This window comes from Dermacentor silvarum, chromosome 5 (genome assembly GCF_013339745.2).
Source record: "Dermacentor silvarum isolate Dsil-2018 chromosome 5, BIME_Dsil_1.4, whole genome shotgun sequence".
Classification (NCBI taxonomy): Eukaryota; Metazoa; Arthropoda; class Arachnida; order Ixodida; family Ixodidae; genus Dermacentor; species Dermacentor silvarum.
This window is the reverse complement of record NC_051158.1, coordinates 91,598,869-91,612,722: the sequence shown is the minus strand read 5'-3', so window position 1 is coordinate 91,612,722 and position 13,854 is coordinate 91,598,869. Positions and strand designations below refer to the sequence as shown.

The 13,854-nt window shown below is 45.7% G+C and overlaps 1 protein-coding gene across 1 annotated transcript; it reads left to right on the top strand.

Moving 5' to 3' along the window:
- Positions 1–5,233: 5,233 nt before the first annotated feature.
- On the top strand, positions 5,234–7,610 carry LOC125945414 (protein TsetseEP-like). The gene is made up of 3 exons (XM_049667162.1): positions 5,234–5,315; positions 6,293–6,445; positions 7,354–7,610. The coding sequence occupies exons 1-3, from the start codon at positions 5,243–5,245 to the stop codon at positions 7,575–7,577; spliced, it is 450 nt and encodes a 149-aa protein (XP_049523119.1). The 5' UTR covers positions 5,234–5,242; the 3' UTR covers positions 7,578–7,610.
- The last annotated feature ends 6,244 nt before the right edge of the window (positions 7,611–13,854 follow it).

Sequence of the window (13,854 nt, the reverse complement as noted above, 5' to 3'; positions counted from 1 at the left end):
GAACAATCAGTGTTCGAACAGGATTCCCATACTTAAAAGGCACCCTTAGAGCACTGACAGCCAGCAATAGACCCATTCCACTTCGTACAGAGGCCATGCTAAGCGGCCCTGCCAGCGCCATGACGACCATTAGCACTTCCTGCTTTCTCGCTGCCCTTCAAGTTGAAGGCAACGTTGAAGGAAATGCTGAGATGGATGACAGTGGTAGATGTCATTTGTAAGGGGAAGTTGGCGGCTGCGTCTTCTCAGCCCTTCTATAGCAGTGTGTTTTATTTATCACTTCCCCGCCATCTGACGTAAAGGGCAAAGCGTGGTGTGAAAGCGGAAACGAAATATTTCTCCCAATATTCACCTTCCTGCCATGCTAAGGCCTACTACTACCGACATGCTTTGTAGCAGCGGTGGCTTTATAAACGCATTCTGAAACCTTTCTATTCTGCAATCATTATTAATGTGTTGACGTAGTTGTCATATTAAGAAATAAATTTCATCGATTGCATTTTTAATCAGAGGATGTCGCATATAACTGCAGAAGCCGTTTAAGGATAGAAATGAAGACGTGAAGCCACCTTGACCTTTGAAGGGATAGTTTTAGAGTAATATTTGGTGCCTTAAGCGGCCTAACACGCTATTGCATGACGTGAGGGGACATTACGGGATGCCGAATGTTACGTTACGCAACCCGTGATGGCCTTTAATTTAACGCATGGGAACGAAATCATAAATAAATATTTATTTATGATTTTTATCGAACCATTTTTCAAAACAGGGCGGCGACGAATAATCATCTAACCATCTTGAACAAACTAAGATTTAAAACATCTATTGTAGTCTAGTATTCCCCCTTTTTTCTCTTATTATTTTTTCATTATTTCTCTTGTCTTAAACCCTAATGCTCTATATTGTACAGCAACATATGCCTCTAACGATCTCAGCTCTAATGGTGCCTTCCCTGTTTCTTCCTCCGCGAATTCTACAAACGTTATTGGTTTCCTACGATTTGCTCTTCAACATGGACGATCTCTACGGTTCTTGCTGGGTGAATATCCTGGCATTCCGTTACGATGTATTGCGCCGTCTCCTGCATTTTGCTGCAGCAGACACATGGCCCATCCTGTTGAGAATATTTGTTACGGCATGTTTCTTGTCCTCAGGAAGTGAGTTCAGGCGTTCAATGGCAAGTCACTGACTATACTTTGAATTGTCGTACAGATTCTTTATCTTGATTTCTGTCTTTTCGTATTTGCAACTTCCATGGACTTTCTTGTTTGCATATTTTGCGTGCAATTTACCGTCTGCGTTTCTCTCACTTTCGCTTGATAATTCCCGCATTGTATATTGGCACTTTCAATTACTCTATACATGGGTGCCAACTTCCGTAACCGCTTCCTTTATTCTGTGCCCACTCTGTTGAGGCACAGATATTTGAGCACTTAAGCCACCCTTTTCATTTCAACCTTGTTCCTGACTCTTCAAAAAATAATTCCTCTCTAGGCGGCCCTGACTTGAAGGAGGCCCAAAGACCCGCCATGATGGTGTAGTGGCTTTGGCATTGCGGTGCTATGCTCGAGGGCTCGGGATCAAATCTCGACCAAAGCAACCACATTTCAATGGAGGTGAAACGCATAAACGACTGTGTATCGTGTATTTGGTGCACGTTAAGTAACCCCAGGTGGTCCAAAGTAATCCGGAGTCCCACGCTACGACGTGCCTCACTCTCATGTCGCGGTTTGGCTCGTAAAACCCGAGAATTATTTTTTAGAGAAGCCCAATCCATGTCACCCTGCACTGCGTCGTTTCTGATTGTACCGCTGGCCCCCAATAGCAATCAACTCACCGTCCTCTGACGTTCTTCGAACTTCGTCAAGATGTCTGATTTTACGTGAATAGAATAGTGATTGCCGAATGTTAGCGTTGGCACCATTGTTAATTTACAAATTGCTCACACCACCTCTTGTTTATTGTAGCCCCAAAGTAATCTATGTTTCAATAAGAGTGCATTGGGGCTCCCTTAAATCAAGAATACCTTGGTGGTAAGCAGGTCTTTCCTTCCTTCATGCATACACCCAGGTATTTGTATTGTTTGACAATATCTACGGATGTCGATATTGAATTGACATCACGTCATTACTCGTCTCGACAATAAATATTACAACTTTCTATTTCACTGTGCTAAACTAAAGGCCTAGATATGTTGCTTCATTGCCACGCGTATTGAAAAATCTTTCTAAATCTGCATTGTTTATTGACGTCCGCATACATCCTCCTACGAACCTTCTGTCGCGCCCTCTGCATGTAACAAATGTAACATATATCAAAACCTAATTTATTGTTTTCCAGTGTTCACTAGGTTTCCGGGATGCAAATAAACAAGCGTGGTGCGTGAATCACCCAGCGGCAGTCATGTCTGCAAATTAGCAAACGGCTGGAGTGCGCAAAAATGGCAGGCATTTCAAAGAGAAGCCGGCGATCCCATCCTCTTGAGGGAGCCGCGCTTGAATTCTGAGATTCAAGGTCACATGAACAAATGCCTCTGCGTAAGACGCACTGCCTGCAACTTGACAGGTAAATGCACGTGATCCCGGTAAATTGTCCAATGCAGAAAGCACCACACCGCCACCAGGAGTACACCGCGAAGCGAAAAAGAAGAGGAAGGGAAAGGAAGAAAGGGTTGGCGATTGGGGCGTAAACGTCACGTGGTTTCTCGACTCGAATAAAAAATAGCAGCGAAGAAATGTAGCTTGCGGGTGCTACTCGAAGCAGGAGGAGAGAGTGAAAACATAAACTATGCAACTGGCATCCTGGCAGAACGGAAACGTGATATTTCAGTTTGTTCTATCTCCTATTATACTGCGACCATAACTGAAACCGTAACTAGGCTGATCTCAGAAGCAGCAATTGAAGTTGGAGGTAAGGCACCGAGGCAACGAGTAGGTAAGCTCTCCCAAGTAACAAAGGACCTAATAAAGAAACGACAAAACATGAAAGTGGTAAACTCGAGGGGTCCGATAGACCTCGCTGTACTGTCAACTCTGATCAAGAAGAAAAAATTAAGGGATATTCGAAATTATAACGTGGGAAAGATTGAGGAAGCCATAAAATATTGGTGCACCATGAAATAAGTCAGAAGAAAACTTGGCATAGGATAAGGCAAGATGTATGAACTGAAAGATAAGCAGGGTAATATCATCAGCAATTTCGATGAAATAGTAAAAGCAGCGGAAGAATTCTATACTGACCTGTACAGTGACCAAAAGAGCCAAGCTTTCATTCGAAATAGTGATGAACCAGATACAGAAGCTCCTTCTTTAACTAGCGATGAAGTTAGAAGGGCCTTGAAAGACATGACCAAGGGAAAAGCGGCTGGAGAAGATCTAATAACAGTCGATTTATTCAAATATGAAGGAGATATTATGCTTGAAAAGCCACAGGCCCTTTATAGGCAAAGCCTCCCAACTTCAAGTGTACCAGAAAGCTGGAAGAACGCCAACATAATACTAATCCATAAGAAGGGAGATGTTAAAGAATTGAACTGAACTGGTTTTGGCACGTATAACCTCAGAAAGAAGAAGAAGCAGAAGACCAATTAGCTTCCTTTCAGTATTGCATAAAATATTCACCAAGGTAATTTCCAATAAAATCAGGGCAACACTTGACTTCAGTCAACCAAGAAAGCAGGCTGGCTGCAGGAAAGGATATTCTACAATTGATAATATCCATGTCTTCAATCAGGTAATCGAGAAATCTGCGGAGTACAATCAACCTCTCTATATGGCTTTCGTGGATTATGAAAAGGCATTTGATTCAGTAGAGATACCAGATACCAGCTGTCAAGAGGCATGGCGTAATCATGGACTACAAGAGGCATACGTGAATATCTTGGCAGATATCTACAAAGATTCCACAGCTACCTTGGTTCTTCACTGCATGCTTAAAGTATTCAATCTCTTGTATTAGGAAGGCTTAGGAGTGAGGATAAATGGCGAATATCTCAGCAACCTTCGGTTTGCAGATGACATTGTCCTATTCACCAACAATAAGGCCGAATTACAACAGATTATTGAGGACTTTAATCGAGAAGGTGTCAGAGTTGGATTGAAAAGGAATATGCAAAAGACAGAGATTATCTTCAATACCCTGGCAAGGGAACAAGAATTCAGGATCGCCAATCAGCCTCTAGAGTGCTGTAAAGGAGCATGTTTATCTAGGTCAATTACTCACAGGGGACCCTGATGATGAGAAAAAAATTACAGAAAAATAAAATTGTGTTGGAGTGCATACGGCATACATTCACAAAATCCTGACTGGGAGCTTAACACTGTCGTTGAAAAGAAAAGTGTACAATCATTGCATTCTACCGGTGCTAACACATGGGGCAGAAACTCGGACGTTAACAGAGAAGCTCGAGAACAAGTCACGGACTGCACAAAGAGGGATGGAACGAACAATGTTAGGCCTAACGTTAAGAGACAGGAAGAGAGCGGCGTGGATCAGAGAGCAAACGGGGATAGCAGATATTCTAATTTACATTAGGAGAAAGAAATGGAGCTGGGCAGGCCATGTAATGCGTAGGATGGAAAACCGGTGCACCATTAGAGTTACAGAATGGATACCTAGAGAAGGGAAGCGCAGTCGAGGACGGCAGAAAGCTAGGTGGGGTGATGAAGTAACGAAATTTGCAGGCACAAGTTATAATCGGCTAGCGCAAGACAGTGTTAATTGGAGATTGCAGGGAGAGGCCTTCGTCCTGCAGTGGACATAAATATAGGCTGATGATCATTACATCGAGAACAGTTTATCGAAAGCCCAACGTCAGAAGTTTATAGTTTTACGTATTGAATACTTTGTGAAAAGTCTAGGCGCTTGTTCGTAGACCATCCTGCACATTTTACTGGCAAATGCCTATAAACATTGTGTAAAAAAACAGCGTAAATGATTTGCAGGAAACACGAGATGAACCCCTTATCGCTACCGTAAGGTAACAGGATATTTCAGGCGTCATCAATTCGGTGAGACAATAGGGCATTACTGTCGGCGACGACGTCTACGTGCCGGCACGCCTTTCAAAGGCCATCGCCGCCTAGTTAACAATACTCTCAGGCATTGTCAAGCTAAATGCATTTAATCTTTGTGTTGGTGGCGTGTGGAAGTGTTATCTCGACAGTGCTATTTGATTAATAGTCGCTGAGTACTTAAACATCGGGCAAGTAGCTCGCCCCATTAGACGCAGACCAGAGTGACTATGAAGGCCCTCTCTGCCGTCACCATCGCCATTGCACTGGCGCTTGTCGCCCAGTGCAGCTTCGCCGAACAACGTGAGTGCTTTAATATTATCATGCCGTTGCTTACTGTTACAACTGAAGCTAAAAAACGAAATAGAGATTGCCTCAACCTGCCAATCTACTATGTCGCAGACTGTTACAAGTAGGATAAGTAACATATTCATGTAGAAACAGACTAGGAAAACCAGGTGAAAAAGCCTTTCAGGCATCCGAATGCAAACCCTACGATTTATGATCTTTCCGACATCTTATGATGCTCACACAGCGCCGGTGCGAGCATTCGTAAGGCGTGTAAATTAAAATTAAAGAGGACTTGTGTTGTAGAGCTTCAGAGTCGGGAATATGATAAACCCAATTCATAAATTGCGTGAAATGGGTACTGCTCTCAAAAATTGGTCAAACGTGAGGCGATTTTTATTTAGCATCGAAAAATTCAGCCGTAACATCAAGCAGAAAATTGTCAACTTAGTCAACAAATTTCTAAATTATTCGCTTACAACGTAGCCCCGTAATGTTTCCGTGCATGGTTTGTTGCCAGTGTTGAGAAAGGTAGGTTGAATAAAGCTCCAACAACTCAAATATAATGTGCCCAGCGCAATTGCCTACTCAGTAGCTTCCAAACCATTTCCCATGCCCAAGCATTTCATCTTCAAAAGTTACGAAGAGCTTGTCAGAGTCAGACACGACAGAGTGTCACTATGCTAATACGTCAGTCGAAACATCTCAACTGGCCAAAATTCCCCAAGTAAAAACACTTTTACTCCTGCAAAAAAGTATCGTCTCTTCTTACGCTGTTTACGATGTTGCAAATCGCGGTGCTCCCAGCTGCGCGATTTCCAAATTAACATTTGTAAACTTGGGCGATCAATCCCCTTCTAAGATTGTTGCTTCATTCGAAACGCTGCAATTTCAATAAAAAACAAGCCCTTTTGATCTAGTGCATTTTGACATAACACGTTTTGCCTAAGGTGCCTTCACAATGTGGCCTTTTTCATGTCTCCATTACGCAGCGGTCGAGCCCGTCGAAAACGTCAACCAACTTCGCGAACTCTACGCCCAACCCTGGCTGCCTCGACCATGGCCCTACCCTTGGCCCCATCCATTTCCTCGGCCATGGCCTCAGCCATGGTATCTGCCTCAGCCAATGGTTTCGGCGCTGAAAGGTATGCTGCAGCAGCTGTCATGTCACGTTCAATGGTCCAAACAGGTAACAGGTTATATGCCAATGCGCTGTCATGTAAGTCAAAACTCATGTGTTACGTGCGCGAGGTTATATCCGCAAGATCATCCGGCTAGAAATGGTCAGTAAGCGCCATAAAAAGTACAACAATATGACAAATATCAGAATTTTTCTGCTGTATGTTTCTACAGGGGTAGATAGCAGTGCAAGTTTTTATAATGAACTGGAATGTAATCTTTCCATAAGCGTTTACCGTTAGTTGCCTATTCGGAAAGTGTTTCTGAATATTCGGGCAATCGTGTGTGGATTCATTATACAGTGCCAACTATGGTTAATCATTTGATGAAAACTCAATTAATATAGAACGCTTTCTTTCGGCTGCAGCAATCTGTTTTTCCATACCTAGTGCCAAAGACAAGCGGAGAGAGGAATGAGCTTGTCCCCTCCATTTTCGCCATAGATGGCGGAGCGTTGCTCAACTATTCAGTCTCCGACCCCTTCCTGGAGTAGTCGCAAGTAAAGAAAAATCGGTTCAGCGGATATCCAGAAGGTAGAGCGAGTTTAATAAAACGAAGATGTAGTCATCTACATAGCTGAATGGCAGTATTTCCCGTTTGTGTTGTGGAAAATAACTTTTCTTTCTCTGTGTTTATTTGCTCCAGAAAGATTTTGAACTCACCGCCTGTGCAACGTTTTTTGAGCCTCAAGGAAATACTTATAAATACCAGTAAATGAGAAAAAATGTTACTATGTGCAGCAAATGTGATGCTTTCGAATATTCAAGCCAATCTGGCACTTGATCAGTGAATACAAATATTGAACGTTTTGTGTTTGCCTAGTGACGCACGACCTCAAGTGAAGTCTCCGCCTGCCAATCTTCTTTCGACGCAGACCTGCCAGAAGCGGAGATTTCTGCCGAGCAGCAACCCAAGACGAGGAAGCGCCGAGCTGCCCTACCATGGCCCGTGAGGCCTTGGCCTCAGCCGTGGCCTCAGCCGTGGCCTCAGCCGTGGCCCCAGCCCTGGCCACAGCCCTGGCCCCAGCCTTGGCCTCATCCGCTGCCTATCCCAGCGCCCAACCCCTGGCCCATTCACTATCCCAGACGACAGGGTTAATGAGCTCGAATAGCGGATGCTCCCTCACATTAAAATAAAGGTCGATTGTGGCACTCAACACTTTTGGCCCTTTAATCCTGCCTTTTCTGATGTCATTGCTTTCTCGAGAACGATTGCGAGCACACACTAAGCAGGAAACCGTGAAAACAAAACAGCATTTTCTCGCAATTATTAACCTTACGCGGTAGCTTAGTGGCTGTGGTATTGCGCTGCTGCCTTCTCTCCAGTGTCATCCGAAAATCGACAGAAAAGCACTGGGACAATCCGGATAATCGACACAGACGACTGCAGAGATTGGACCCTACCATGAAATTTAGGCTACCACCGAAAATTCAACGCAGCTGTGCCAGTCTTCTGCACAGACTAAGGCTGGGGGTAGCGTTTACGCGCGGATACGTGCACCTCATGCGACGCACCGAGTCTCCAGACTGTGAGTTGTGCCATGTAAATGACACTATAGGCCATGTGCTTTGTGACTAACCTAAGTACGTGGAAGAGCGTCAAAGGTTGAAGAATGACCTTACGCGTCTCGAAAGCCCACCATTGTCGGAGGAAGTTATTTCAGGCCCTTGGCCAAACGCTCAATCGAGTTTCAAGGCCAACCAGGCGCTACTGAACTTTTTAAAAAGTACGGACCTTGACTGTAGGCTTTGAGCGTGTCAAATTTCTTGCCGTATGTGTTACATCCTCCTTCTCTCGTCATCGTTCCCCATCATGCGCCTCTTTCTTCCCTCTTTATTTCCCTCTTCCCCTTCCCCCAACGCCGAGTAGCTGGCTAGAGGAATTTACCTCAGGCCGACCTCTCTGCATTTCGCATGATTAAACTTCTCTCTCACTCTCTCTGCTGATCTCGAGGTAACGGATTGAATCTCGGCCGCAGTCGGCCGCATTCCGAAAAGGTTTAAATGCAAAAACGCTCGTGTACTGGGATTTAGGTGCACTTTGAAGAGCACCAATTACTCTAAATTTATCCGGAGTTTCCTACTACGTCGTGCCTCAGAATAAGATCGTGGCTCTGGCAAGTAAAACCCAATAATTTATTTAATTTTTCACGAAATAGTTTCTCAAAAACCATTCCCGCAACTGCGTGAGTGTGTGAAAAAAACATGTTTTCTCGCCGATTTGGGAAAGAACAAAGGCGAAACAGAGAGAGATAAACCAAAAAAAGGTAAGCAGGTTAACCAGAAAGAGTGCTGTTTGTTACACTGCACGGGTGATAACAAAGGAGATTTAAAGAAATAGGAAAGGACAAAGGCGAGTGCAGAAACGGCAAACGGTGGCGACAACTAGAGCGACACACGTCATTACCTCGCTGGCAAGCCCGTAGACTGTAGGGAAGTGAACCCGCGCTCTGGCTACTTTTAGCACGCACGTCCGTTTGACCATTGTCCTAGTATCTTCTGCTCTGACAGTGGCTCGCTGTGCAGTGTAGCAAATGTAGTACATATCCCCTTCTGCTCCGTGCTACAACGTGGGGGAGATGAACAGGATTTCAGGCTTGTTAGATACGGACCATTAATTAGCATCGGTCAAGTTCTTCGAGGGCAACCACTCGATATCGTATGACAATTACGGTGCGTAGGTGCGCGTCGACCATGCTATCCGACCCGTCAAACAGGTTGGCAATCCCACCACTGTGTGTCACGCGTGGAGCTTTTGTCTCCCCTTCATGACACTTCCCCATATTGCAGCTGGAAGCCGGAACGGTTCGAGTTCGTTGAACCTCATCGCGGGAAAAGCTTCCTTGCATCACTGGAATCTCGTCCGAGAAGGGCCTATCGCCTACCGCTAAGCGCCTGCCAGGCGAGGAGGCAACGGCGGACGGAGGCAGCCATCGGATAATAGAGCCGTTGGAGTGTCCCCATTGGCCCAACTTGACGCTACCTGCTAGGGCCCTACGATTGGATGAACATGACGACACTTGCATGGGCCCGACGATAGGATGAAAATGACGACACCTGCTCCGACTTGATGACTGGCTGAAAATGACGTGACCCCGACGGACTGAAGGGGTTATAAACCAGAGGAAGATCGAGAAGAGATAGACGTTCTTCTAGCGGGCCGCAGCGTCCGATTTGATGCCGCCCGTCGATTACTTTTTACTGTTATTTTGATTTGCTCTACTCCTGTACATAATGTAAAGTCCGCCGCGCCAGAACGACTCCTAGTTCAGTGGTTACTTCGGGTGGTCGTTTCGGAGCGCTCCGGCAGAAGTCACCTTGTTCGGTTGGTCGAAAAAGGACGCTGCGACTGCAGTCGGCTAGTTCTTGCGGATCTCTGAAATCAACGATATAGAATCTAGGAATGGTCCCACCGACGACGTTGGAACCATAGCGAAATGTGGCCGTTTTACGGTCGCGTGAGAGCTATGCAGCTTCCTTCTGCTTGCTTTTGTCGATCTCGGCTGTTTAGACAGTTTCGTAATTGTACTGCGGCGCTTTGTGTGCCTCACGTCGATGTTTGCGGCACAGCAACGTTTGTGTTTGTTAGCGGGCCTCTTCAGTTCTACTTTTGAGTCGAGAGACAAGCAGTAACGTCGTATAATCATAGTGCTGAAATCTTGCTGCGCTGGCATATATATAGGACTGTCTTGCAAGCGACGGCCACTGTAGCGGTCGCTTTCGTAGCCTATACTAGTTTTTGTCTGCTTGCCATCTCACTCGCCGTGATGCTAAAATGTTGCGTAATGCGGCGGCATTCCTTCGGGCATCACCGAAAGTTCCCCCTCGGCCCTCGTCTACTTCGCTCTCACTGTCATGAGGTCATAGCAGCGCGCACTACGACATATACACAAAGGAGACACACGGGAACAAGCAGCATTCACGCGTGTTCCCGTATGTCTCTTTCTTTGTGTCTATATCATAGTGTGAGCTGCTATGTACTCATGATGCAAAACCTACTGGCCCAATCTTTCATCTCCCTAGGTCCCTCTCACAGTTCCGGCAAGTCACCCACCGTTTGTGGCGCGTGTGCTTGCTGAGACTCTGATATGGAGAGTCTTGCAATCTGATCGCAGAGAAAGAATTCAACAAGAGCGGACACTCCCATAGGGCCCACCCAGCGGCTGAATGGACAACTGCGTACCAAGCGGCTGATGTAAAAACCTGAACAATACTTGCGGTTTCGGTTTTGGGCGCGCGTGTTTTGAACGCTAGCTGGTGCGCTTTACGCCGGCTGCGCTGATAGGCGGGGCATTTGGTTTTCGCTTCTACTGCTCAACCGCGCGCGGTCTTGCCGCGGAATAGTTTCATTATTTAGTAAAAATGATTGCGAACGACATTTGCAAGCCTCCATTGAATCTGCGCAAAGTGCAATTTTATAATGTAGACGAAAGACGCCTGGTGAAATGAGGATATCGATATTTTACTCCATATAAATGCTTATTTCGGGTTTTTTGTGCATTCATCCAATTTTGCGGCACCAGTTATGCAACAGTAGTTCCCGGGAGTACGAAGATCTAGGGGACGGTATCAGCTGAAAAAAGGAAGTTACAAGCATGTGTCATTTTGGTATTTAGACCTTATAGGAATACTGTGTGTAGAGGCGAAACATGCGAAAGTGCTGAATGGGTGGCATTACAAACAAAAGCAATTCGCTTTTACATACATGGCGTAGAAAATGTCCGACTCATCCCAAACAATACAATATTATATATGCAGAAAATAGCTGATTCCCAAGCATTTCCCCACTCGCGGGCATTATTTCCTGCACTTTAAGAGCACAAATGCACGGGCGACTGCACGTTTTCGACACAACCTGGAATCAGCCAAGGCGATGGTACGCTACGTACACAGAGGTGGCCACAACACAGGCTCTAGTGCCAGACCATGCTTGACGTTCGTAGAATGCCTTCTAATCGCACTCAAGGGGAATGCATGGGTGCAAAGCCTGTTTCCGGTCGTTCAGAAGACGGAATTTTCGAGTTACAAGTTTCTGGTATTTGAGCTCCACGGCATTATCTTTGGCTGATTCGGCCGGCGCAAGCAACACTCCGTTGTTATCACTCTTGGGAATCGCTCGTCGCGTTTTCGACAAGCGTGAGTACCGAAAGAAGGTATATGGTGTTGCGGGGCCATAAAAAGCGTCACAAACTTGTGCCACTAAGATTCAGTACACGCCAAACTAACTTTGTCACCACGGCTAAGCTGCTTTTCGCTAACATGGTCACAACGCCAGGTGCGGCAAGCGTGGCTCAAAGTATCTCAAAAAGTAACGAAACAATTACAATAACGTTGTAATCCTGAGAAAGCGCCACGAACTTGTCTTATAGAAACTGGCTCATAGAACTTGGCTCATGGAAAGGGTCGCAAATATGTCCCAGTACGATTAAATAACTCAAATTACCTGCGCCAGGACGGCCCATCTGTTTTTAACTAACTGTGTCACAACTCACAGCTCCGTGCCATAAGCCTAAATTCTTAAAATACGTCACAGACTGTCAAAGAAAAAAAAATTGGAGGACGCTTAAGCTTCGCCTTTTAAGAGTGGAAAGCGATCGCATTCAAAGATCCGTGACTGTCAGGCTTTCCGGCAACCGCAGCTTTCTTTTTTGGTCACCTTAACCTCGGCGCGCCGCTTCCGTAGGGAGCCTACATGCAAGCACTGTTTTTAGGGTGGTGACAACTCCAAAATTTTGAGCGCTATTTACCGCCGAATTTGGTGAGTAGCCATTTTAACTCCCAATTTCGCTAGAAGTCGCGGCGCTTTCCTGCTTTCTTTTTGTCACGCTCTGATGTACCCATTTTGGCACGCGATCTATTAAATTTCTTCAATTTAGTTTTGCACCAATGCGCACACGAAACCTGCATACATCTTTAATATACTAGTTGCCTTTTCATTTTATTTTAACACATCAAACTTATTTTTTTTTTCCACAGCATACAAAGCAACAAGTTATAAGGCACGGTGGCGTGCTCGTGGTGGTATTTTCTCATGCCAAGAATGTGAACTGTATTGAACATTGTCATTGCCTTCCACTTGTACACACTATATAAACGGCGTTTTTCGAAGTGCGCTGTAATAAAAACTCTGCTTACACGCCTGTTTAACTAAAACGTAGACGTGCCATGCACTGCTCTCAGACACGCTATTGGTCTCTCGCTGCTGAGGCCAAAGTTTATTTTAAAAACTGAATTAGTTTCACGGCACCAACGGTTGCGGGAAACGTGGTCTGTCGGCTGGTATTTTCGCCATTTTGATTCCCACATGCTATATTTGGCGGAAAATTTTACCCGCCAATTTAGCTGGCGGCGGCAAGTACCCTTACAGAGGTTGCATGTAGGCTCCCTACGCTGCCGAGGAGGCGAGCGTCATCTGGAGGGTGTTTCTGCAAGTAACATACCAGGGTGCACCGCTGTATGATTGGTAGAAATGCTGGAGAAGGGGTGTTTGAGTTTGACTTTCCTCGTAACAGAATTATGTTTTCTCGTATATTCAAATTACAATCCGACGCTATCATACCTGTAGGTTGTGGTTAAGTGGTACTTTACCATTTTTCTGACGCATTTTACTTTCAGAAATTCAATTAGTTTCCCAGCGCCTCTGCGCCACGCGGAGGGCCTGCGCGGACGGGGTGGTTCGGGATGATTTTCTTTGCCGCGGTCACTGAACGTCGACACCGACGCCGGAAAATCTGCGATGCGGGGCCCTTAACGCTATCGCGTTGAAATTTCTTACGTTGCCCAAGTACAATAGTGTAGTGGTGCCGTGTCGAAATGCAGGAGGAACGCACGAATACGCCGGGAGCCCAACAAAGTAGGCTACATCAAAAAAAAAAAAAAGACAAAGACAGACGGGTCGCCGAACAGGCGAACGCTCACAGGCGCAGCCGGCCTCGCTCACTTCGGTGGCGTGTCTGACTGATGCCGCATACATCTGGCGCATCTGGCGTGTCATTGGCCTGTCGCTGGGTTACGCAGGAAAAATAGGTCTCTAAGTATAAGTTCATTTACACGAGAAACTTTTTAGTTTTAGCGGGAAATAATAAAAAAGTAAAACGATGTCTGGTAATTTCATTTCAACTTTTTTTTTTCGATGCTCGCGGCAGATATCGGCTGACGTTTTCGCTGAGTGCAGCAGGAAGTTTTCGCCGAGAGGCTGCACTTGTTGAATTTCTGTCTCTAGGATCTGACTCGGAGAACCGGATCAACCATACATTCACAGCGACTTGCAGTGAGGAAAGGGAATCGCAGATAAAGCAAGTGCGCGGACACGTTCGGAGAATCGTCTTCTGAAGCAGAGAGTGAGGGTAAACGGCTGCCATGAGCACATCAAGAAA